Consider the following 27,902-nt stretch of genomic DNA (forward strand, 5'->3'; position numbering starts at 1 on the left):
CAAACATGTAAAGTTTGGTGCAGACTGGAGCATTTACAATAAAGTTATAGCAACTTCCTCTGTCATAGTGAAACATCAAATCTCAATTGTGTGAGGATGAGAATTTTCTGCAGGGTGAGACATGGCTGCCTTGCTCACACCTGTGGCATCAAAATCATGCAAGTTTTGTGCCCATTCACTTGAATTTCAATTAGTAAATTGAAAACCCTTGATGAGTTTGTGTGTAAAACAAATTAGTTTCCTAATTTTCATCGAGTCTATTTTTAGGAATGTAAAGACTTTTAACTAGGGATGCACAACATTAGATTTTTGCCAATATCCAATATGCGGACATTTCCAACTCATTGTGGCCGATTGCCGATGCCGATATATGCACATATTTTACAGGCTATTATTTATGCAAGCATAGATTATACTATGATCAAGAAAGATGAAGGAAGAACTTAGGAAGACTGGAGTTCAGTAGCTCAGCATTAAAGTTCTTCCCTCATATAGGCTATAGTCTTTCTTGATCATTAGTACAACATATGACTGCATGTGTAATAGTCTCCTCAGCCAAGTGGAAAAAAATATGTGCATATATCAACATCAGCAACTGGCAAAAATGACAGTCAAAAAGTGATCATGTTAAATAATCATGATCTCAATATTGAACAAAAATAATTGTGATTGATTTTTGCCATAATCGAGCATCCCTAAAGACAACATACATTTTGATTTACATACACACACACACACACACACACAAAGAGTTTAAATATGTATGTGATAAATTGTAAATATGTATGTAATGAATTGTTTTCTTTAAGAAACTGTTACTTGAACATTTTTCAGTGTGCTCCTAAAGTTATATGTGTGCTCCTAATTTTTTTCATTTAGGAGCACATGTACTCCTTGAAAAAAAAAGTAAGGATTGAACACTGCTGTCAGATGTGTAGAAACACTAAGTAACTGGAGTGTGGCGCAGTCCAAGGGTTTCTGTCATGGGCATGTAGATGTTTTCAGACCTGGGCTGACAGGCCTGACTTCACCCATCCCCCCCCCTCCCATTCTCTCTCTCCCTCTCAGCTGGAGAGAAGGATTTCAGAGTACTCTTCTTGTGAAATATCCTCATAAATCCCATGACTTTGGCCAAATCCTACATAAAAATCACATTTTTTTGTAGGAATTTCCGTCGCAAATCTATTGATACAGGTTTGAAAGTGGTCGGACTCATAGTTTAGACGTCAGACACCCCAGTTTGGCACAAAGTCCATGCCCAGAGATTGCCTCCCCATTGGTTTACATTGTAAGGTGTGATGTGGCACTCCAACTTTCAGGGCTTACTAGATCTAAACCATTCGAGTTATTACAAAGTTTTTTATAACTTTTGTTCAACACAGTGTGATAAGTCATGTATTAAAGTTTGAAGCCGATACCATTAACGCCCTAGGAGGAGATAGCGTTTATTCAAGGTCCAAAATTGGCACAAAATCATACTTTCATGGGTGAACTGCGGACTTCCTGTTGGATTTAGGTCAGGAGTGTCAGTGTATGATTTGTAGGTCTTGATGAGACAAATAATTGAGTTTTGGTTCAATCTCTCTACAACATTCCTACGGGCCGTGGCGGCCATTTTAGATACATAGGTGGCGCTCTCGAGCACATTTTGGCACTTTGGGGGTTAATTTTTACATTTTAACAAAGAGTTTTTGAGCATGTTTAGGGGGTCAAATTTAGGATTGAAGTGACGTACTAATAAAGAAAGAATAAGAAAGAAACAAACACACGAAATACAATAGGGTCTTCGCCCTTTGGGCTCAGGCCCAAATTAGCTTTGTGGCAGTTCTACCAACTAGTTTAATTGGATTTCTTCTTTATTTTTCATCTAAATCAAACATTATGTGATTCCATGATGTGTTACTTGCATGTGACAGGTAAAAAACTACTTGCATAACAGGTTTTTTTTGTCAACAGGGGAATCAATCCAATGACACCAGCTGCAACATGCAAATCAGCAAGTAACCTGTTAAGAATGTACCAGAGCCTCATCAAACAGGCTCCTTTATGAGAGTTTTGATGGATGAGGTGCTGCAGGCTGACAGGTAATGTAATGTAATGTAATGTAATGAGTGTAATCACTCAGGTATGTTCTGAACTCACAGTCTTCATTTGTGTAATAGGCACATGTGCGTACACACATAAAGAGCCTGACTACAATATCTGGAATGTGTATTTGCTGACTCTCCCTTTATTTGTTTTATCTTTTATTTATTAGATTCTGCAGTTCTGTCCTTCTTTCAGTTTGTTGATTTAGGCAACATAACTAATAAATATAATAATATTTACTATTTAATACCACCTCTCCCCTTTTAGTGGGTCAGGAGCAGAGTTATTATTGTATTGTTAAATATATCACAATATATATGGTGTTTGTGAAAGGTGCTATATAAATAAACTTTGCTTGCTTGCTTGCATATGAAACCCAGCTGGCACATGACCAACCTTCAACTTTGAAATGTGGTCGAAACAATGTCAATTGTTTCAGTGTTGAAAAAACATTGAAGCTTAATGCTAAATGGCTGCAAAGGCCAAAAAAATACCTATAAATCAATATTGAAATTTTAACAAGATCTGTACGTCAAATCAACATGTCTTCAACATCAGGCAAAATAAATGTATTGCCTTTTAAATTATTATTACGATCATTATTATTTTATTAGCATTTTATTATATTTTTATCATAAGACTACTTCAGAAATCTAAATTTATGTTAAATATAGAGAAAAACAACCACAATAATAATAGTTTTTGTTTTGTTTTGTTTTTTTACTGAAAAACTACTGAACCGGGTTGGTATCTCTGGTACTGAACTCAAATGGTTTTCCTCATACTGGTCTGACAGACAGTTCAATGTTCACATTAATAATTACATGTCTTCCTCCGCTCCTCACTTATGTGAGGTGTGAAAGCAAATTGAATAGTAGGTTATCATTTTATAAATCTTTTGTATATATGTTACAAATGTTTTCAAACTAAGGAGTCAATGTTTGTTATCAACTGACTGTGATGTAATGTCATCGTCATTTTGGGGACACATGTTGGTGAAGAAATCCTGCTCCTAGGCTAGTTGAACTCTTGAACCTGTTTCTATCTGAGGATTGCTTGCTGACCTCTGGGGTTAGCTAGAGATATCTTTGTCTTAAGCCTACTGTTTTAGAGACCATACTTGTTTGTAAGAAGGTGTAACGGTTTGTGGAAGTGTCCATTTAGGGACCAGACTGTTTTTAGCTTTGCTTCTGGAGAGGTATAAAGCTGTCTAGTTTGAGTTCACAATCTTTAGAGAAAGGGCTGGCTTTAGGGAAAGGGCCAGCTGAACAACATGCTTTCTCTCCAAAAATACAAGAGGATTGTATTTTTGTTTGTGTTTGGACATTTGTATAATTGTTACTGATGATGTGATGGATTGTACAGTGTTTACAACTGCTTCAACAAGTAACAATGTTTAATGCTTTCTTTATGTCTCCATGTGCCTTCTTTCTCGAGAGAAAATTTCCACAACAGAGGTCGATCCTTGAACCTATTCTGTTTTTATTATATATGCTACCTCTGGGTCTGGGTTAACTCTTCCAGTGGTATCTCTTATCATTGCTATGCCGATGACATGCTGTTTTACTTCTCAGTTAAACTTAATGACCTCAATAACCTTACCACCCTTCATGACTGCCTAGCTTCTGTTACAAATTGGATGTCTCAAAATTTCCTCCATCTCAATTCTGACAAAACTGAGGTGATCAGTCCCAATTGTTTTACTAAGAAGGTCAGTCACTATATTGACCCTCTTGTTAGCAACATCAAGACCACAATCTTGGTATCCTTTTTGAACAACAGTTGAACTTTGAACCTCATATTACTAAGCTCATTCAATCTTGTTTCTTTCAGTTGAGGCATATTGCAAAAATCAAACTTCTAGTTCCTCTTTTCCTGCTTAGACTACTGTAACTCCCTCTTTACTTGCATTACTCAGTCCTCTCTTGCTCATCTTGAATTAGTGCAAAATGCAGCCACAAGGCTGTTAACAAAAACTAGTCATCGGTACCACATCACCTCAATTCTTGCCTCCCTTCATTGGCTTCCAGTAAGACATGGAACTTTAAAATTTTAAAATTTTACTAATTATGTACAAGACCTTGCATGGTCTAGCTTCTGCATATATAGCAGAGTTATTGAGCCCTAACCACCCTGATCATCTGATCAAGGCCTTTTATCTGTTCCCCATTCCTATTTTAAATCCAGAGTTGACCATGCTTTTACAGTAGTTGCTCTTAAACCTTGGAACAGCCTTCCCAATTCAATCAGATCTGCTGAATCTGTGCTTTGTTTTAAGCGGCTTCTGAAAACTCATTTCTATAGGTTAGCCTTTTTATAATTACTCTCTGTTCAATTTTGGTTTTGATTACCTTGGTCGTGGGCTTATTTGTTGTCTATGTATCAGGCATATGTATGTATGTATACATGTCAGGGTTCCCCATACATGCATTTATTTGTGGTGACCGCTACAATATCAACATTGACTGCCACATATTGATTTTCTTTTTTTTTTACTATTTAAAATGGGTAAAATCTTATTTCATAGTAGAGCTGCATACAGCACATTGGTTTGCTTAGCCCCCTTGCCCCCTTCTCGTTCTCTCTCTCTGACTGACAGTACAGTTACAAACTAAAGTGTTTGCTGCATGACTTTGCAGCAGCAGCATAGTCACAGCACAGAGTAGATAGTGAGAAGTCCGTCCTCCCTCCTGCTCTCTGCTGTAACTGTTAGCCAGCAGCTGCTCTCATGTCTCCCCGGGTCTCAGTTGCTTGTTTAAATAAAAATTAAAACCACTACTGCAATAGTACAACAAAATAAGAGAATTAAATGTGGACTCTTGAACATTAGATCTCTGTCATCTAACGCCATATTAGTAAACGATTTAATCTCAGATCATCATATTGATTTATTTTGTCTTACTGAAACCTGGCTGTGTCGTGAAGAATATGTCATATGCCTTAATGAATCCACTCCCCCCAGTCATATTAATACTCACATTCCTCAGGACACTGGTCGAGGAGGTGGAGTTGCAGCCATTTTCACCTCAAGCCTAATCATCAACCCTAGACCTAAATTAGAAAACTAGAACAGCCAGTTCTATGTGTTATAGTGTACCGTCCTCCTGGCCCGTACTCTGAATTCCCTTTAATAATTTTTCCACAAACTCCTACTTTATCAAACCATTACTTAATAACTTTTGAATTCTTATTACTGGATTACACACCATTAGACAAAAATGTCCTCACTAGATGTCTCTCTGATAGTGTTGTAGATAAATTTAAGGAAGCAATTCCATCAGTACTGAATTCAGTGCCATGTCTCAATACTACAGAGGACTCTTATGTTAACTTTAGTCCCTCCCAAATTGATAATCTTGTTGATAGAGCTGCAGGCTCATTAAGAAAAACACTCGACTCCATCGCCCCCTTAAAAAGGAAGATAATAAAACATAAGAGGTTAGCTCCATGGTATAACTCCCAAACCCGCAAATTAAAGCAAACATCATGAAAATTGGAAAGGATTTGGCGTTCCACCAAAATGGAAGAATCTCGCTTAGTCTGGCAAGATAGTCTTAAAACATACAGGAAGGCCCTCTGTAATGCCAGAGCCGCCTATTACTCAGCATTAATAGAAGAGAATAAAAACTGCCCCAGGTTCCTTTTCAGCACTTTGGCTGACAAAGAGTCATAACTCTACTGATCCATGTATTCCTATAGCTCTCAGTAGTAATGACTTTATGAGCTTCTTTAATGATAAAATTCTAACTATGAGAGACAAAATTAACCACCTCCAGCCCTCAACCATCAACCTGTCTCTTAGACTCCATCCCAACTAGGTTGCTTAAGGAAGCCTTACCCTTAGTTAGCACTTCTTTACTAGATATGATCAATCTGTCTTTAGTAACAGGCTATGTACCACAGGCCTTTAAAGTAGCTGTAATTAAACCTCTTCTTAAGAAGCCTACTCTTGATTCAGGTGTTTTAGCCAATTATAGACCTATATCTAATCTTCCCTTTCTCTCAACTTTCAAAATCAAAACAAAATCCACAACGATGAATCACCCGTGAGTAAACACTGAAATGTCGGCTGGCAAGAGAGAAGAGAGCTCTAGAGAGCAAGTGCCAATACACAATTATTTTGGCCATCTGACAAATGTCTAAAATATGTCCCTACCAAATATAACACGAACGCTACCCTCAGCGTCTGTACATGCCGATCCACCCACGAACATTGAATGTCATGAAACCAGTTTGTCCACATGAAATCATTATAAATATGTGATGGGGTATGAAAGGGCACCATTGCACTCGAATACTGCATTTCTCGGTGCTGAAACCTCAGAGCATTTTCTTCCTGATTGTCCAGAAAGCTTCCAGAAGGTAAGACAACCTGAACACTCATCTCTGTCCCTCTCTCTGTACACAGGTCATGCCCCTTGGCGTCTGATAGCAACGAACAAAGTGCCCTGTATAGCAATGCACCGGGCTTTCAGCTAACTCCGATGTAAACTCATCTGTGGCAATATTAGATGTTAAGAGCAACTGCTCCGGCCTTCCATTCACTCCAATGTTAACCCTCCCGAGGCACGATAAGATGCTGTGAGAATCGGTCCGGTGGGCACACCTGAGGACCCGCCGCCCGAAAGTATTTTCCTCACTGTCAATTCCCATTAATGTTTTCTGTTAATGATATCCTCAACATTTCCCAACACAAAAAACACTAAAGTGTTCTTGATAACTCAACAATATGATAGCTCATTGTTACGGCTGTCAGTTTCTATTATTTCTCCTTCAATTCTGAGAAATATTTGGATAGCAGAAGGCTATTTTACCCAAGATCCGCAGCCACCTTTACTATGGAGACAAAGACAGTCCCAATTGTTACCCGTTACAAAACATTTACTTACAATTATATCTACTATTTACATTTAATTACTGAATTTATTCCAAACTGATTAAGATCTTTGTGTGCAGCTCATTGAGTTCCCCCCTTCACACACACACACACACACACACACACACACACACACACACACACACACACACACATATACACACATGACACTGGAGTGCTTTATTTAATGATGTTGCTCAATATTAATTGAGGAAGACTTTGTTTTAAGGATGATGATTTCATATTAAATATCCTCAGCCACATATTCTTGAGAATATAAATAATGAACAACTTGTACAGGCTATAAAACACCTTTTATTAACAGAGACAGTGATGTTTGGAGATTGGAGATTCTAATTTGCATATTAAACACATCCACTATAAAAAAAATACATTATTAAACTAGCAGGCTGTGAAATAGAAGTGTTCAGGTGAGTTTGAAAGAGCTCTAAATATATAAACTAACTTTTAAAGAAATATTTAATTGAGATGTTCTTACCATGATGTCATGAGGATGTGACTGTATGTGTGAAGATGTTACAGTGTCGCTTATGATCTTTCAAAAGATGTTCTGCTTCTTCCAAGGATTGAACTCTGAATCTTAATCTTATTTCAAAGGTAAAACGGTTGAAAAAAACCTGTGTGCTTCTTTATTCCACAGAAGATATTTCAGTTGGTTTGTGATTTAATATTTGGAAGGAGCTGTAACTACTACTACTTTATCTCTGTAAATACTGTAATTGTCAAGTTTCAGCAGCAAGCTCCTCTCTCTGGGAAGCTTTGTTATATTCATGATTTCTCACCTCACAGAGAAATTCTTTGGAATAACTGTCACACACCAGCCAGGAATCAAATCTGTCTGGTGTGACACAGATCATTAAAACCATTTGTCTTACCAAACAATAAATAATAGAATGAATATTTTAACAATTACATGCATGCATACATTAAAGATCCAAAGTGTTAGAACAACATAATAATAGATCATAATACTGATAAGAGAATTAAAGCCAGAGGAGATTTGCATTTAAATGCTCACATAGAAGATATTATATTGTATTATATTTCCAGCAAAGTAAAAGAATTAGTGTTATCCCTGTAACAATATATTGGCTGATTTACTGACAGTGATAAAAGCTCTACATTTTATAAGAGAGAAGAGTCACCAACTCTGTTATTTTATAACTGTGAACATTTGCTTAAGATTTGGAAAAATTTACAGCAATATTTCTGTGATTTAGATGACAGCATAAAGCTAAGTAACAAAGACCTTTAATCTTCATGCTGCAAAAGACAGAATTCATTCAACTATTCAACTATAATGTTGGTATATTTTCCACATACACAGGTCATCATTTCAGAATCTCCCCCAAACTTCAGAGCTGTGTTTTGTCGTTTGAATGATCTCATTACATGGACTCTTTGAAAGCTGTAACCAGTAAAAAGGATCAAGTTTCTACTGTAATCTATTATTTATTATCCATATATTTATTTTTGTCATGCTTCAGCTGTGTCTCAGTTGTATTTACTGTATCTATTTTTAATAAATGTCCTGTTATACATACAGAGGACAGACTGAATGATTGCTGTGCTGTGTATTTATGTGATGTGTGATGGATGTTTTCATGTTTGGAAATGTGATCTTTTTCTACTGTGACACATGGTCTGAGATAAAGTCAACTGAACTGAACTACATTGAAATTATGGGATATCAGTGACATGTGACTGTGTGTCCTCCAGCTCTCTGTCAGCTGACTGGTCTCCTCCAACATGCTCCTCCTGCTGCTGCTCTCCCTGGCTACAGTCAGCCACATGTCAGGTAAGAACACACATGACTTCATCCCCACGGCAGCCATGTTGAAACTCTACCTGCACCATGAGTTTAGGGATGTCAGCAGACCTGACAGATATCAGATGATCTGACACTCTGAGGAACAACAGAATTATTTGAACTGAGGCAGGAAGGTCATTGTCCAGCTGGCTAGTTAGTAAACATTTTGCCAGCTTGTTCGTGATCATGGACCAAACATGTTGATCTGTGAGTCTACGTGGCTGCTGTGGGCTCCTTAGAGCTCTTTGTTCCTCAACATTAGTATCTGCAGCTTTTCCTGTTGTCCTGCTGACTGACTTCAGTTCACTAACTGACTCTCATCATGTCTCCATTTCTGCAGCTACATCAGTTACTTTTACAACTAATGCTACAGCAAACATCAGTGCATGTCCCATTACCTTTTATGGACGAGTTTACAAGACTCTATATGTGAGTAAGATGAATCGTCACGTTTGAACAGCTGTATGTCTTTGTCCTCGTTGATCCTTTGTGTCTGTAACAATGCTTCAATTTTACTCAGAAACTATTCAATGTATAAATCAAACTTCTTTTGACTTAAAATGCTCTAAAACAAGCGTCATTTCCACTGAGGATGCACGAGGAGACATGTTTTATTGTTTCAGGTTGATTTTTCTTCCTGCAGTTTCTCTGAACTTTGTTTTTTGACTGTCCTGAGAAAAGTTGATCTGAGTTGATCAAAATATTGATACGTTCATCTGAGCCTCCTTCAGTTACTAATGTGAGCTCAAAACAATGAGCATAACTTATTTTGCTGTTGGTTCTGCTTCTCAGATGACACTGTTTGATATGAACAGGCGGCTGTGGCTCAGGAAGCAGAGTGGCTCGACCACCAGCAGGGCTGGGGCGTCGATCCCCGGCTCTTCCTGTCCATGTTTTTTATACTTTCATTTTTATGGAAAGCACATGAACATTTTTTTTTTACGTTTATTTCTCTTTTTTACGTCATGACGCTCTTAAATGTTAGAGGTCTGTGAAGTTGGTTCAGAGTAGATGGTAGATGGCTGCAGCACAGAGACAGAGGAGAGCACGTGTTTTACAATGACTCTTTATCATTGGTCACGATGGAAAACATGTTTAAAAAAATGCGCATCGTTCACTGTGAGGCAGTTTTAGCTCTTCAGCAGCTGCTGCTTTGTTGTGAGCTGTTACCTCCAACACACTTCTGTTAGGATGTTCCACGTCAGTGGTAACTACTGCGCCTACAGTCTGAAGCCAAAGCAGTACCTTACAGTGCAATGCCACCGACGGCCACTAGATGCAGGCTTCAAAAAGAAAGAGGCTCAGCTCCCCCAGAAAGAGTCCTGAGCTCCCCCAGAAAGAGTCCTGAGCTCCCCCAGAAAGAGTCCTGAGCTCCCCCAGAAAGAGTCCTGAGCTCCCCTGGAAGCAACAAAATTTTGAGTTTGGGGGGTCTTGATAAATAAGTATTAACACTTCTAATGCTGCAGTGAATGATATAAAAATATATCAAATCTATTTCAAATCTGATGTCCCGTCATTTTAAAAGTGCGTGTGAAACATGTAGCAACTTAACCTGCTTGATGGACATGTTCAGGGTGTGTTTATGTATCATGTGCTTCTGTTCTCTGTGTAATTATTGTGCACAGATTCATGTCAGATCAACAATTCTCAGCATGCGGTCGGTGCAGTGTTGCTGCTGGAGGGCACATCCTAACCGTGCATTCAGTTCTGCAGCCTCTCATCATTTCTGCATTAAATCTGAGTGTCCCCTCCGTCTGTCAGACTTAGCTGCTGATCCCGATCACGTACCGTCATGAAGCAGATTTCTCTTTTACAAAAATAAGATTTCAGACAATAATACATGTAAAAAAACACCCTCCTAAAATTTTTAATTAAATTTCTCACTAAGTGATGAGTTAATTTTTCAAATGTTTCTTTGTAAATATCATAGACAGCAATAGCCTAAATAAGTCTCTCTCTCTCTCCTTCCCTCCTCCTGAAGCTGTCCGTGGTCCAGACTGTTGCTTGACTGACGTATCGCCTTCAAAACACTGATCTGGCTTATCTTTGAACTTTATTAAATGCTGTATTTCAGCTATATGTATGTAAGCTGTCACTGATGAAAGTGTCTTATTCTTTGTTGTCAGTGAACCTTTTTACTCAGTTTGCTTTTAAGAGCAGTCTGAGTGTAATTATCAGAAATGTGATGAATGTGGGGCCTGACCAACGTGGCAGCATGTAATCAAACACATGGTCACATGTAAACACACACAGTCCATTTACAGAAGTGTCATGTAGCACAATGAACCAGCCACATGACAGAAACTTTATCCTGGTTTATTAGTCTCAGCAACTCTTGACAGTGACTGTGATCATCTCTCATTCTGTCTTCAGCTGAGGCCACAGTGGGAACATGTGAAAGAATCAATAGTGAGATCTTGGTTGTGCTCACAGTTGATAAGGAACGTGCTGATGAAACATGTGGACCTCAGAGTTCAAACACAAGCGCAGCGCCTGCTGTCTGAAGCTTTGATTTCGTTCATGGGCAGCGAACATGGAGACTCAGGCTGTTTGATTTCTGTGCACGTTGGAAACTGTTGGTTTAAGAGGCTTTTTCAAGTCCTGTTGGTTGATTTGTTTGCACGGATCCACAGCAGGTTTTGTCTGTTGCCTGGTGTTGGTTTGTGTGTGTGTGTGTGTGTGTGTGTGTGTGTGTGTGTGTGTGTGTGTGTTTGTGTGTGATAGCCTTCACCAGGGTACTGTACCATGAAGTGAGACTACTATTACTACTACTAAACTATTACTGCATCACATACTCAGAATACTTTGTTCATCATCTGATAAAAAAACTAAAATACTTAGTTTACTTACTTACTTTAAGCTGTAGTCTTATAATATTTGGGAATTATTTCTAGTGTTTCTACATCTTCTATTGTGGTCATGTGATTATATTGTTTCCTTTGATTTTCACTTTTTGCTGTTGCTTTAACCAAATTCTCCTGCAGGTGTTTGGTTTCATCTCATATCATATTAAGTACTTCATTCATGGTTCTGATGATGTCACTCAATATTAACAACCCCACTTCTTTCACATTAACTCACTCGTAGCTGGAAAACCAAAGTTAACAGAGCTTGTTGATTTCCAGCTTCATGATAGCAGTTATCCAGTGAAGCAGCTGACCAAAGAGAGCCAGACTAAGCTGAACCTGCTTCATGGTTCAGGCCTCTGGTGTGTGTCAGACTGTCCGTGTCCCCGCTGGGATTCGATCCCACGTCAGAGAGACATCCAGAGAGAGAAAGAAGAACAGAACACATTCATCTTCATCAGTGTTGTTGATTTATTTGTTGTGTATCTCTGACGTTAACAGGTGAACTTGACGGACAGCAACGTCGCATTTTGTTTCAATGGCCCGTACAGGCCTGGAAGCAAAAACGACTGTATTCTGCTACCTAAGGGAGCAGTCACCAGAGGTTATCTGGGTACACGCCAATGGACATACATATCTTTTCATAGAAATCTGCCACAACTCACAGGTTCAGCAACATGCGAGGTGTACGTGGTTACAGAGAATGTAAATACCGAGGCGGTGAGTGTTGTTCAGTTTCATCAGTGTCCATCTGAATATCTCTTATAACAAATCAGTCAAAGCCTTTTCTTAAAGATTTAAGATGTTATTTCCTAACAGTGTCTGAATCTCCTGTTTTATGTTTGCAGGGTGTATTCGACTTCGCACAGTTTGGTGAACAAGGAGCTTTATCTGCAATATTGTCTCCAGCCTGGTCATCCAGTCCTGTGGTAGGTATATGTTTGATATGTTTGGGGACAAGTTAACACACACACACACACACACACACACACACACACATTTCCAGCAGTTGACTAGAAGTGATTCAGATGGAGTTTTGATGCTTTTGGAGGGGCTGGTTTATGTTTAAAGACTTTTAAGAAAAATAAGAAAGTATCCAGGATGTTAACAAAACCATGAAAGCTCTGAACACTTCAGACATGTTGCTTTATTTGGACAAGACAGTTTTAGTTCAGTTTGTCCACAAAGTTTTGTTCATATCTTCACATGTTGTGCTTCTGTCCTGTCAGTGTGTGACAGTAACCTCTGTGATGTCGCTTCTTTGTAGGAGGCCGTTGTGCAGGTCGATGGTGTCAAAGTGGATGACTGGAATATGACCACAGATAGTCTCCTAATCTACAAGGACATAAGTGGATGCAGATACTCAGGTTAGCAGAGCAAATAATTATTAAAGGACCAATTCACCCAAATTACAAACAGTCGTATTTCATCTCTTCCCTCTGGTGGAATCTGACCAGTCAGATAGTTTTGGTTTTATTTGTCCAGGTATTGAGCTCTCTGTCTGAGATTTCTGCCTCCACCGAACACAGTGCAGATCATTCAGTTTGTGATGCTGACAGCATTATAAGACATTTAAAATAAAACAGAAATAGAAAAAGAAAGCTTTTATTGTCATTGTATTGCAAATACAATTAAATTAGGAGAGCTACTACTGGTTAGTGCATTTAAAACACAGTACAACATAGTCTCACACAACCACACAACACAAGTCCTAAAAGAAACAAGTAAATATATATAAATTGGTAAAGTGTATCTATGAAAATAGGTGTAGTATACACCAGAGTAATATTGAAATATTGCACATAAACAGATTATTGCAGTAGTAGTGTGTAGTGTGAAATTCACAAGAATGATATGATATTATTGCACTTTATGAGAGTAAATAATGAATTGTGGCACCAGGACGGTTTTCATATTGCATGCTGAGTTGATTAGTTTTTGATAGAGTTTAGAGTGCAGATGGCCTTGGGAAAGAAACTGCTCATGAATCTTGTGGTCCGTGTTTTCCGTGTAGCTCCTGCCAGAGGGCAACGGGTCAAACAGGTGGTGACCAAGGTGTGAACAGTCTTGTATGATGTTTGTGGCTCTGGAAAGGTAGTAGGTGTTGGCGATGTCCTCCAGGGAGACAGAATAATCTTTATTGAGGAGCGATAAAAGCAGCCTTTCATTCAGCCTGTTTTTCCTGAGAGCTCTCAGGAAGTGCAGTCGCTGCTGTGCCTTTTTGACAACAGCAGTCGTGTTGGCGGACCCAGAGAGGTTGTCAGAAATGTGGGTTCCCAGGAATGTAAAGTTGTGGACTGTTTCTACACAGTCTCCATTGATGAGTAGTAGGAGGGAGTCTGCACTGTCCTCTCTGAAATCTATAATGAGTTCCTTGGTTTTTGTGGTGTTCAGCACCAGATTGTTGTCAGTTTCTGGACCACATCTCTGTAGGCAGACTCATCCTCTCCTCAGATGAGTCCAACCACAGTGGTGTCATCTGCAAATTTAATGAAGGTGTTGGTGGGATGGGTTGGTGCACAGTCATAAGTGTAAAATCAGTAGATTATTGGGCTCAGCACGCAGCCTTGTGGGGAGTCGATGCGTGGAAGCATGAGGCTGGAAGAAAGATGGTGGCCAAGCTTAACAGTTTGTGGGTGGTTTGTAAGAAAGTCCTGAATCCAGGTGCAGGTGTGAGTGGAGAGGCCCAGGACAGACAGACTGCTGATTAGTATATCTGGGATGATTGTGTTAAATGCTGAGCTGTAATCTATGAAGAGCATCTTTACGTAACTCCCTCTGTGTTCTAAGTGACTCAGCCTCCTATGGAGAGCTATGGCGATGGCATCCTCCGTGGACCTCTTTGCTCTGTATGTACACTGATGTGGATCGAAGGTGGGAGGGAGGCTGGCTTTGATGTGCTTTAATACCAAAACATTTTGGTAGTAGAGTAGTTCCCGTTCAACTACAAACCACAAACTGAACTCCATTCACCTCTATTGTATCAGAGTGGAGGCAGAAATCTCAGACGGCTGGACAGATATGATAAAATCAGTTGCTTTGTAATGTGGATGAACTGACTATTTAAACGGGCCCTCAGGGGTCCTCGAAGCCAAACGACATTATAAAGTTACTGTTAGAGTTTGTACACGATTCAGCAATCTGAGTTTTTTACAGGTGCTCTACTTCTACCAAAAACGGGAAAATGTGAATCAGAAGACCTCTCTGTAACCTGTAATGCTTCAGCAGTCCTCAGAATCACTCCTTGTGGCTCCGGAGAGATCTGCCGGGGCGACGGCCAGTAAATATATTTGATTCATATGTCTAACAGAATGCAGTTTTCTGTTCTGTCATCATTTAGTTCTGTGTCATAGCTCAGTGTCAGTGAGTAGTTTCCATCCCATACATCAGTAGCATCTTTTCATGTCACTGTTGCTGTTCCTCAGTCATTTCCAAATGTCTCATCATGCTGATGATGCTACTTGTCCCAAACCTCTGTCAGATGTGTCTTGGATGCCACGTGCACTGTAACCGGCTCCACTGTCATCGATCTCGGCGGTCAAGTTGTCTCTGTCCCGGATCGCTGTGCGTACACTCTGATGTCAGAATCAGGCGTCCACCTGCAGGCCGTCTTCCAGGACCGCCGTCGTAAAGATGTTAGTTTTTTGGACCATGTGATCCTACATCTGAATGACTCAGGCGTTAACTTTCACCTGGGACAAGGCGGGAGGGTTCAGGTAAGTTATCTACAGCCACAGTTTCACTTGGAGTGAGTGACGGACTTTGATCCAGAGTCCTCCTCACATCCTCCTGGTTGTTGGATCTCGTCAGTGTTCAGAACATTCAGCTGTTACTGTGGGTTGAAGTTTCTATTTTTGTGCTGCTGCTTTCCATTAATGTGCCAAAAGCAGTCATCATTTGATCTTTTTGTTTCGTCTGTATCCTTTCAAGCCAAGACAAGAAGTTCATAAAAAGAGGCACCCCTCAACATATTATTTATTTCATTTTATTCCAAAGTAACACCATGGTATATGCAGACACTGCGTTAATGTTCTGAGGTAAAAAAGTCCTGTTTACTCAAACGCTTATTGTTTGACGTTGTGGTTTAGTTCACAAATATTCACTGTGCTCCAGTGTCCTGCAGACAGCCACAGTACATCTGAACCTTTACATACTGTTCATATTCTGACCCTTCATAGTATCTCCTCATAATTAGTCTCTGTACCAAACTTCTGACGCACAAATCAGTTTTTATAAAAGAGAAATATGGTGGAATCCAGAGCGATGTGTCAGCTGTAGAGTCACGTCTGGTTCTCTCACACATTATCACGAGCAGAAAAGGGATTTCGTCTCATGTGAGCACGACATGCACACCCCACTTCTCACTCAACCTGCGTTCAGCGTCTCTGTCCACAGAAGCAGCTGAGAGGACAGCGGCTGGACAAACTGCCTTCAACAGGCTGACTGATAGTAGAAATTTACTGAACCTAAATAGTTTGCATGTCAGCTCCATGTGAAGAAATCCACAGTGTTGTTATTTATTGATTCATTGATACGGTTAATAAGTTGAAAACACATATATGGCAGGATATTTGTGCGAGTTCCATAAGACTGTCTGAGATTCAGTGTGGATTGATACATTTAATAAAATGGAAGCATATCTGTTCTGTGAGAAAACACTTTCTATGTTAATTGGCCACGGCCTCTCTCTCCAGTTCACCGGCCCTCCCCCACCATGCAATGGGTGCTGGAGATAGGAGACTGTCACATCCTCATACAGACAGCTGCTGTGATGACTTCCCCCTGTCCTGTGCATAAGCATGAACACCCCCTGCTGCTGATTGGCCAGAGTAGTGTTGTGTTGTACGCTCCAAGCCACTGTGTTTACATGCCCATTTACAGAGCCAGGGCTGTGTATGGACACCATTTTTTTTCAGTCCACACACAGAATGGACAGTTAGCGGACCTTGAGGAGATATTTGCTGAATTTGACAAAAAGTGTATTGGATTAGAATCACTGACTTTACTTTTAATCCTGAATGAAGCTTTCAGAAAGAGTGTATACTTTAAGTTTTACTCTATTTGTTATGTAGCAAAAACATTCACAAGCACAATATATTATTAAGGTCCTATGTTACCTGAAACCGGAGAACATAACAGCCATCATAATTTCAATGAATGTTATTGAATGTGAAGAACATATTTAAAAATTGATTTTTGAATAAATAAGGGTCAAATTGAACGCAGAACACTCTCTACAGTTTGTATAAAAATGAGTATCAGCTGCACAAAAATAGAAAAGTTGTGAAATTTGATCATTTTTATATATTCTCACTTTGAGAAAAGTCATAAAATATCTGGCTGAAAGAAAAGTGTTTAGGGTGTTATTACTGCACTCAAATGTAAAAGCGGGTCAGATTTGACCCGGATGGTGTGTAAGGGTTCACATGAGAGTTGACAGTGTTTCCTACTTACACCACAACAGGGAGTGTAACCTTACATCTGTCACACATGTTGTACTGCAGTGCAATGTGTCATTTTGTGTATTTTTGTGGATAAGCGAGCATAAAATGTGTAATAAGTGGACATATGTGTAGAGTTATTGCAGAGGGTCATATATATGGTGGGAAAGTTGGCTGTTTATTCATGTTGAGAATGTTTTGGCAGACGTTTAACTGTTAGCTATGTCAACTTAGCAGCTAAGCTAACCTGTGCTAGGTGTTCAGGGACCCTGTGGTGCTGTTTTAAGAGTCTGTGCTTGAATTACCTTGTTACCAGTAATGGAACAAGGACTCAGGTCCTTTACTTAAGTAAAAGTAGAAATATCACAATGTAAAAATACTTAATTACAAGTAAAATTCCTGCATTTAAAATCCTAGCAATAAAAGGAATAAAACTACAAAGTAGCTGAAAATTTAAATACTCGAGTAAAGTACAAGTAATTTATATTCAAATGTAGGTTGTTACTTTTGATCACTGCTTGCTGTCATGTTTGATGGTGTGTTTCCTCCACTTTGTCCCTCTGCTGTGATGCAGCTGAACGACACAAAGCTGAGCCTCAGCAGCACGCCTGTGGAGCATCATGGTGTGCAGCTCTCTAAGGACCAAACTGGAGTCACAGCCAAGCTGGTGCACTCCAACTACAACACCTCTATCTTCTTTGATGGCTACACAGCACAGATCCACATGACAGGTACAGAAAAACACGTCCTACATGGATAAAAGAAGGCGGCAGCCAGTTTTTTCTCTGTTTGTCTCCATATGAGAAGAATGAACAACTATCTTACAAATGTTGTTTTTCAAACTGAAACATTATTTTGCTATACGCTGATGATGCTGATTGATTTACAAAAAAGAATTTGGCCGTATGGTGCAGTAAACCCAGAATGCATGGCATCAACTTGCACAACCCATGCTTCTTTGCACAAAGTAAATTTAGTATGTGTTGTCTATATTATGTTTAGATGTTTATATGCTGTATATGTATGTTTATATGACATTTATATTGCGTGTTTATATTATGTGCTTTACTAACTCTGTTTACATTTTCTTACATTTTTCTCTCTTCACATTTTAAGCTTGTGTCCCGTCTTCAACATGTTGTATCTCTTTGCACAGTGGGATGGGAGGGGGGGTTGTCAGTAAAGTCAACGATATATTTCAGTTTGGATCCATGTCTAACAAATATCTATTGTGTTTTATAAAAATACATGCTTCACAGAGGGAATAAAAGCAGCTCTCAAAGACTTATAACGAACAGTGGAAAGAGGAAATCTGGAATAAGCCCCAACTTTCAGATGCACAGAATCATACATTACAGTTATCAGAGAGGTCTGAGGTCCTTATGTGCACGCTGGTTACTGAGGCCTTGATGTGTTTCTTGTGATTTTGGTTTGTTGAGGATGAATTTCATTTTGTTTCATCAGTTCATGTACAGCAAACTATTGAGTTCATTATCTGCAAAATTCCATGAAAGGATCCTGATTCGTTTCAGTTGACTGAAGGTGAAACTGTATGCTGAGTCTGTATTTTAAGAGATTTTTGTTTTGGTGAGATTAATAGAAAACGTGTGCTGGTTAATATTAGCATATCTGTTAGCATATGGCCCGATGCTGCTGAGGTTGGGTCTATGACTGAAGACACTTGACAGCTGGCGTTAAGAAGAACGAGGAGCTGCTGGTCTGCTTTCTGCTCTGTTTGTACGTTCAGATGTGATCATACTGTGACTGTATGAATCAGTGGTTGACAGCTGTCCTTTAGTGAGCAGCCGTGTGCATCCAGTCCGACAATTTATTGATCTGAATCACATTCTCTCCTCGAACTGTCCAGGACCAGGTGGAAACACCCTGCAGGGTTTATGTGGCAACTCCAGCCGGTCTTTGAGTGAAATGAAGGTCTCTGCGTACAGCTCAAGCAGGTAAGACCACGTCACTGACTGCTGCCTCATCACTGGGCTGCATGTATACTAGTAGTGCCTGTGTGTGTTTATATGAAGGAGTGAGGCCTGGGTAACACTCCCGACTTCTGCTGTTTGTCTCCCCCTAGCTGTGAGAAACAGTACAATGACACTGCTGACAGTCAGATCACCTGCAAGACTGAAGTGACTGAACGGTGAGCAGAGACACACCTGAACACACATCAAACTCTCCTTTGATCTATAAAACAACCAGAGTTACTCTTCATCACACGTTGATCTGTGAGAAAAAGAACATGTTGTTCATGTTTCATGTTGTCTGATGTGAGCAGGGATGAAGCTGGAAGCCAAACACACCTGAACTCAGATTATACACCTTTTTATTTGGGGAACAGAGTTTTTGTGTCAATCTGTCTACACAACACCTGTCCTGTTATTAGACCCAATAACACTAACCTTTGTCTTGTTCTTCATGTTAGCAATCATTGACCTTATCTTTCTGTCTGACTGGACTTGATCGTTCTCTCTCCCATGACAGCTGTAAGCTCCTGAAGGAGGATCCCTTCACCTTCTGCCACAACCACACCAACCCCGAGCCCTTCATCACCGCCTGCACCAACACTCTGTGCAAATACCCAGCAGTGGACGGTCTCAACTGCCAGTTCCTGGAGGCTTACGCCAGAGCCTGCAGCCTGCAAAGCAAAGTCACGCTGGAGGACTGGAGGTCAAAGGCCAGCTGCCGTAAGACCGTCCTTTACTGTCATTCAGTTATGTTTTATAGGGCATGATAGGACAAGATGAGCCCAGATAACAGTGAAGACAGAACAGGAATCAAGAACTCTACTACAAGTAAAGACCTGCATTCAGATTTACAGTAAAATATGAAAAATAGAAGCAGTAGGTGCAGTGCATGTGATCAGATCAGATCTTCTGCGGACAGTGAAATGGCCGTCTTCTCTGTCTACAGTGTTCCAGATGTAGACGGGACAAAGTGTTCTTCATATTTGACTGAATAAAGAACAAAGTTTGGTTGAGCTGTGTGATAATCTCATGCACGCTGTTACTAAACTGCTCACAAGGAGTCAGGATCCGATCAGCTGTCGTTCCTGTTTATCTTACTGACTGACTCTAGTAAGTATTGATCTTTGTTTGATCTTTCAGCCTCCCCCCGGGCCTTCTGTCAGGACAAGTTCTGCAGTGCTCATGAGTTCTGTGCTGAGGACATCAGTGGTGGAACCAGCTGCTACTGTCGGGCCATTTTTGGCTCCAAGTACAGATCGACAAACACTTTTGGTATGAAGACTGAACAAGGAGACCCGTCTCACACGTGAAATGACACAATATGACATCAAATATCATAGTTTACATGTGAAAACATGAATTTATTTTGTGAGCTGGAAATACAGCATCTGACATACTGTCACATGAAGTGAGAATTCTCTGTTGGTTCACAACAACCACAGACACTCTCTCACACTGGATCGATTATTAATTTTATTAAAAAAGTACTGATTAGTGGAATGTGATGTTTTTTTAACCACGCAAGTACAACAACAACTGCAGGGTGGTAGGTCTTAGGCACACAGACAGTGTAGGCGTCTCTATATGTGCACCTGCTGTTTTGCTTCATGTATGTGCAGCAGCACAATGTGCAAAAGGGCTATATGAAGGTGAATAGAGATCAGCATTTGTGGTGATTATTAAATACTCTCTCAGCCAGTCACATCACTGCTCTCATAGCTCTGAAACAGCTGAGCCAATCACAGTTAAATGTGATAACAGCAGCTCAACAAACAGAAGGCTTTTCTTCACGAAATGTCTGGATGGTTCAGAGCGTCATGACATGAACACACATCACCACAAATCTGCAGCCAAAGACAGATGGAGTAGTTTTTGTCATCAATGAGTTACTATAATAATGAAAAATAAAGAAATTGATTTGGTGAAGTCGTTTATATGATTATATCGGATCAACACAATTTCAGCAGTAATTCCAGTGTATCTTACCTCGTACATGGTCACATAGTTCAGTAATTAATTTTACACAACACACTACTTTTGCTGATAAATAAAGTTGGAAAAGAGGCTGATGAGCTGCTAATCCAACTTCTCCTTCATGAAAAAGCAGAATATCAAGTTATAACCAACCAGTGTGTAACAGCACTGTGCTGTGACGCAATACTCCTCAGAGGAGTGTTAGTGTTTAATTGAAATAAATTAGTTATATTTTAAGCATTAATCTGTTGTTACAGCATATCTGCAGCAAGTATTTAGTTTAATCCTGTTGATAAAATCACCAAAGCAGCAGCAGATTGGCGTTGCACCAGAAACAGACATGGTTCTGAGACATCTGTCTTCAGGGTGACTTCTAGGACCAAATTTCAACCAAAATACAACGACTGTCTTTGCACTGCTTTATTTGAATGAACCTCCCACCTGTGCACTGTGTGCTGGTCACCAAAATGCCACACAGACGGGCAAAGTGAGTTTCAAGATCAGGAAAATACAAAACTGTCAGAGCACTGGTCGGGCTGGTCATTGCGCCTCCATGAAAATAGCCCTCATTGTTGCACGTATGTGTGTTTCATTCTCCTCGTCTGTCCTTCTGTACAGGTGAGCCGACCGTCTGCAACAAAAACTCTGCTTCACTTACTCTGGTTGGTTGTCTCCTGGAGGAAAAAAGCATCGACTACTCTGTCTTACACCTCAATGACCCAAACTGCAGAGGTCAGCGGGACAGCAAGACCCACATGGTGACCTTCAGCTTCGACAGCAGCAACGTCTGTGGGACGGTGGTCAAGGTGGGCTTCTCTTCTCTACTTACTAACTCTCCAGTCAGAGCCAGTCAGATCCCTTCTACCTCTCAGCTGAGCTTTTCCTCACACTTGTAGTGTTTGTGATCCATGTGTAACTGCAGGGGCGTGGTCAAGACACGCCACCTCCTTTGTTCCCTGAAATACTGGGGATTTATGAAGCTTATTCTGACACACAGCCAGTCAACACCTCAACAGTGTCAGATGTTAGAGTATACAATACAGTTTCTGTACAATACAATGCAATAACTAATGGGGATCTGAACAAACAAAACAACAGGTGAAATCCAAACATGAATGTGTGGTTTCCTTCACTTGAAACCTCACCTGCAGTAACACTGTCTGAATCCCTGTGACCCTGCAGGCCAACAGCAGCAAAATCATGTACAAGAACGCCATCATGACTCGGAACAGCTCTGGCCCCATCACTCGTCATGACCAAGTGAACATCGACTTCTCCTGCTTCTACAACCAGCCAGACACCAGGACTGTGGCCTTCAAAATCAAAGACAGGTGAGTGGTTCAACAGGTTTGACCCTGATTCACCTCTGAAGTCACAGCTGACAGTTTATTCTCACATTTAAATAAAGTGAAAAAGTAAAGTTACTTTAAAGCCTGTGCTGGTTGAAACAGATTTATTTTTTTAACTCTGAAGTTATGAAACACTGAATCATGAATGTTTGGGATCAAATTTCGCTGTCTTCCCTCTTAATATGACTTAATCCATTCACCATTCACTCATGTCCATGTGGACAGTTTAAGTGACTCTCAGCTGAAAAATCAAGGATTCATATTTCCTGCTGAATGTAAAGCAAAGGAGTTACAACTGAATTTAAAATGGGAAGGTTGAGTTTCACTGGACTGAAGCTTGTTCGAGGCCTGTGCTAAAGTGTGTGTTTTGTGGTTCTTCCTGTGTGTTGGACAGTAGATGATTCATTGTTGGAGCTGTTGAACTACTGTGTATATGCACTGCTGTGGTTTTACTGGTGACACATCATCTATAGCATGTACCTGTGGAGATCAGCTGATGTCTGCACACAGAGAATTAATCAGATAATAAATGTATGTGTGTGTGTGTGTGTGTGTGTGTGTGTGCGCTCTGCAGCTCTGTGATCCAGCAGATTGTATCTGGAGCTTGGAATTACACTCTGACCATGAAGGCCTACACCGATGCCGACCGCACTCAAGCTGTGGAGTCCAGCACAGAAATCCAACTGGAGCAGACCATCTGGGTGGAGCTGAAGACGGACGGGCTAGATGACAAACTCGTCGCTGTGGTGACCGACTCCTGCTGGGCGACCAACGAGCCGTCACCCAGTGAGAGTCTGAGATATAACCTGATCACTGGGGGGTGAGAGACACAGAGGTGGAAGCCAGTCTGCGGCTTTTCACTGCTGCTTTGACATTTCTCAGTCAGTTCTATACGAATAAGAAGTGAAGATTCATTAAGAATCCTGCTTTCTGATTCGACTTATCGACTACTGAAAGCAAAGTCTGGTCCTACCACACTTACCTCGACTTTATTTGATTTGATATCCAGCTATAAAAATTCAGAACTTCTTATCCTGGGTGATATAAACAATAACTGGTTAACTAATGCTTCTGATAATCTAAAAAATCTCTGCAATGGATTCAATCTCACACAGCCTATTTCTTCACCTACTTATCCAGATCCAAAAAGTGCAGAAAAGGCCACACTTGAAGATATTATTTTGACCTCAACATTATAAATCTAGTGGTGTTTTTCCTCTCGGCTTCAGTGACCACTGCCAAACAGCATGCATCCATGACACGAAATAACAAAGATTCAAACGAAATATCACTGTCAAAAGGAATTTTAAACACTTTTCTGAGCAAGCATTTTTGTTTGATTTGTACTAAAGTGATATTGGGTTTACCATGGCAATTCCTGATCCACACTTGGCGTTGGATTATTTAATAAAAACATTTAATTCCATTGCAGACAAGCATTCGCCTTTTACAAAATTCATAGTCAAAAACGGGAACAATCCTTGGTTTCATTTGGTAAATAGCTGAAATGTTACATGAAAGGGATGCTCCCTGGCACAAAGCGCGAACAACTAAATCATCCTCTGATTGGCAATATTTTTGTCAACAACGTAATAGGTGTTTCACTGCTATTCAAAATGCTAAATCTTCATTTTATGTCTCTGCACTATCTGAGAGTAAAGGAAACCCAGCAATTTTTTGGAAAAAGGTCAAATTATTTTCCCATAGTCCTACTTCATCCTTACCCAGTGAAATAGTTCATTTTATTGCATCAGGTTATTTATCTGAAACTGCTGGATTTCCTCCCTCCACCTCTGATCATAGTGCTCATTACTGGACAAACACTTTGGGCACTCAGACCTTTTCATTGGAGCCTTTTGCGAATCTTGAAGTGTTTAACGCTCTTTGTTCTATCAATCCAAAAAATTTATGATCATTCAGAGCCAAGGTTTTTAGTATTAGCAGCTCAATTTTTAGTTGAATGCTTAACTTATATTTTTAATCTGACTTTGGTAACAGGAAGCATCCCTGACATTTGGAAGACAGCCTACATTCTACCTTTACATAAAGGGGTTCAGTCCAATGAGCTACATAATCATCGACCAATTTCTAAACTATCATGTATAGCTTATGTGTTAGAGAAAGTGGTAAATGATCAGGTGAGAACATTGTTAGATCAACAAATAAATGATAAATGTTTTTAAATCTTATCAATCAGGATTTAGAGCTGGTCATAGTAATGTGATGGCAGCATTAATAGTCTTGAATGATGTTGCTAATGCATTAGATAACAGGCAGGATTGTGTCGCCCTTTTTATTGGTTTATCTAAGGCTTTCGATACTGTCAACCATCAAATTCTTTTGAAACACTTGAAATCTATTGGATTTGATGAAAAATCTTGTTCTTGGTTTGCAAATTGTCTCAGAGGTATAATTCAAGCTGTTGTGGTTTATGGCTATATGTCAAGCTTTAGGAGTGTAAACAATAGTGTGCCACAGGGTTCCATTTTAGACCCACTTTTATTCACTATTTTTATAAATGAATTAGGTGAAAAAGTGACAAAAAAGTCAATTCATCTGTACACAGATGACGCTATTACCTATACAATAGCGCTTTCTGTTACCCAGATTGCTCAAAACTTGCATACTGATTTCTGTGCAGTACAGCAAACATTGATTGATGTTAAATTACTATTAAACTCAGATAAACAAAATGTATGCTGTTTTCTAGAAAACTGACAGTACCATGGAAGTAAGTATTACTACTTTTAATGGGACACCGATTGAAAGAGTATCCTCTTATAAATACCTTGGTTTCTGGATAGATGATGAGCTATATTTCAAAAAACGTATTGATGAAATGACTAAATCTCGAAAAGGCATTCTTTTATAGAAATTAGTCTGCATGTCATACGCAGAATTATAGAAAGCAAACTCTATGGACTATGGTGGTGTTATTTATAAGCACTCTCCTGATTCTACTCTTAAACGTCTCGATGCAGTCTATCATTCCGACCTAAGGTTCATAACCGGAATTGGCTTTAAAATATAACATATAACATTTTTTGCCTCTTTATTTTTCTTTCTTTCTCATTAGCTTTTTCATCCTATATAGGTCTGAGTGTGCTTTTTTTAGTTGTGCTTTTTAATGTGCAAAAACAAAGAATAATAAGAACCAGAATCAAGAAGCAGAATCAGAGTCAGAGTCCATAAAATGGAAACTGTCATAAACTCCCAGCAGAGAGACTCGCAGTGAGTTCAGACTGAGTCAAACGTAGACGAGACGTTCAGTGGAATCTGTGATTCTGGGGATGCTGATGCAGCTTCTAACATCTGGTGTGTTTTCTTGTTTCTGAGCAGCTGTTCGAACCCTGCTGACCAGACGGTGAAGGTGCAGGCTAACGGACTGGGAACATCCAACTACTTCTCCTTCAACATGTTCCAGTTCTCTGGGAAGTCTGGTGACGTCTACCTGCACTGCAAACTCAACCTGTGTGTGAAGAAGAAGAACAGCACCTGCGCCCCGGTACGCCTGCTTCCCAAATCTACTCACAGATACATGCAGAACAGCTGCCGTCTGAACACACTTCATTAAATACATGTTCTCATGATGGGTCGATCACATCTCAGATGATCAATACCATGTTCGATTTCAATGGTTACATATCACAGTACATTTTGACTGACTTCAACTAAAGTAGTTATATTTTATTATTATTTTCAGTATGTCATATATGTTTTCTTTCTATCAGAAGCTCCAGTCAACTAATATCAGTGTAGGACTGACTGAAATCTAAATCTTCATCTGTGTCTTTGTCTTGAATTTTGTCTCAGAGCTGCAGCGGAAGTAAGAGAAGACGCAGATCTGCCAGGACTACATATGAGGATGTAAACCCAGCCTTCATCACCATGGCCTGGACTAATTAGGTAAAAGCTAAATGCTGATTTATGTCATTGCACTGCAGTTTGGGAGAAAAGACATCAGCATCACACAGCAGAGACTAATAACTAATCCTCTGGTGGTCTTCTCAGGTTGTTTCCATGGCAACTCGGACAGACCTACAGACTGTCGACCTTCAGCATGATTCCAGACTTTTGCTTCATCCTGATCAAGAGCCACGTTTCCTGAAAAGATTAGCTCAGTCGTTATTGCTAATGAAGCCACGCTAGCACAAAGCTGTGATAACTAAACACTCCTGATCCTCCTCCTGCTTTGATTGGCCAATTCAGTCCAGTTTAAAGTTAAGAGTTGATTCGGTCCAGCAGGAAACAATCTGCAGCTCACATGAACTGTGTGAATGAGGACATTCAGCCCCCATCAGCTCTGAGCATGTTAGCGTGGATCATGTGTCAGTAACAAACCTGAGTAAATCTATGATGGAACGTCTCTGCAGAACATGTTGCTGTGCCTTCCTCAGTGATTTACACTTTAAAAAGACCAAACAGGCAGCAACAGAACGGTTGATCTGAATCAGGTTCATGTCTTCATATCACACAGACTGCACCTCCTTCATACAGGATCTCACTGTTCTGTGATTAATCAGACCCAAAACATAGGAGCAACTTTTCTGCAGTTAAGCATTTTTTAAATAATCTACTTATTGTTACGGTGAAGGGAAACATATTATAACCAAATTATTACATCCTTAGTACATCTACACTCAATAACAAGAACTTCAGTTTACTCTCAAATAATGAAAAACAACTGATGATTGATACAAAGTAACTCAGGGATGTAGACATGGAAGGATTTACGGTGACCAAAGTGAATGTTTTCTTTCTTGTGTGCACTGACTAAAACAATGATGAATGAAGGGTTTTAAAGGGTTTAATTCACTACGCCTTACTTTCCATTTTTTGTGGTTTCTGTATTAAACTAATGAAAACTATCTAATGGAGTTTTTCCACCAAAAAGAATGTGTATCATCCAAAAAGTCTGAGCACTGAAGGCTGTCAGATGTTGTATCAGAAGTGAAGAATAGGACACCAGCGTCCTGGTCCAAAAAGCAGGTTTATTGATTATCTGGAAAAACTGAAAAACTCAAACCTGAATAGAGTTGACCTGGAAGACACAGTGGATCCAAAGCTCATGGAGATGTTGTGCTCTGAAGTGTCAGTAAAGTTTTTCAGAGAAGTGGAGGACATTTATTCCATCCTGATGGCACTGGTTAGATAAGAGACAGTCATGCATACCATAGTATAACCTTCCTCTTTTCTATTTCTTTTGTATTTACTCTGGCTTGTTTGTGGTGAACAGCAGCCTGGAGACCATCATCAGCTTGTGCCTGTAACAGAATATCAGATCATGCTCAGTTCAGTCTCATTTATGGAGGAAAGTCACTCTTGAGCCCTGAGAGAAGGTTTGCCACAAAAAGGTTTTAATGTTCAGTCTGAGGGAAAGTCCATCAACATGCTGATTATCAGTAGATTCAAGTGAAATGTTAACTGTGACTTCAACTGAACCAAACATGTGGCTTTAATGACACTGAGACCTGCTGTGGTGCTGTTTCATCTTTATTATATTTTTGTTTAAGCATCAAAGACC

The 27,902-nt window shown here is 39.8% G+C and overlaps 1 protein-coding gene across 1 annotated transcript; it reads left to right on the forward strand.

Annotated features, from left to right (window-relative positions):
• The first annotated feature begins 8,654 nt into the window (after nucleotides 1-8,654).
• On the forward strand, nucleotides 8,655-26,431 carry LOC122992708 (alpha-tectorin-like). Its single transcript, XM_044366587.1, has 18 exons — nucleotides 8,655-8,783; nucleotides 9,136-9,224; nucleotides 12,143-12,361; nucleotides 12,490-12,570; nucleotides 12,909-13,008; nucleotides 14,798-14,921; nucleotides 15,123-15,357; nucleotides 17,657-17,813; nucleotides 18,950-19,037; nucleotides 19,166-19,231; nucleotides 19,573-19,775; nucleotides 20,196-20,327; nucleotides 21,648-21,835; nucleotides 22,212-22,360; nucleotides 22,953-23,198; nucleotides 25,718-25,883; nucleotides 26,192-26,284; nucleotides 26,390-26,431. The coding sequence occupies exons 1-17, from the start codon at nucleotides 8,735-8,737 to the stop codon at nucleotides 26,282-26,284; spliced, it is 2,385 nt and encodes a 794-aa protein (XP_044222522.1). The 5' UTR covers nucleotides 8,655-8,734; the 3' UTR covers nucleotides 26,390-26,431.
• The last annotated feature ends 1,471 nt before the right edge of the window (nucleotides 26,432-27,902 follow it).

The sequence above is a fragment of the Thunnus albacares genome, chromosome 11 (assembly GCF_914725855.1).
Source record: "Thunnus albacares chromosome 11, fThuAlb1.1, whole genome shotgun sequence".
NCBI classification, from domain to species: domain Eukaryota; kingdom Metazoa; phylum Chordata; class Actinopteri; order Scombriformes; family Scombridae; genus Thunnus; species Thunnus albacares.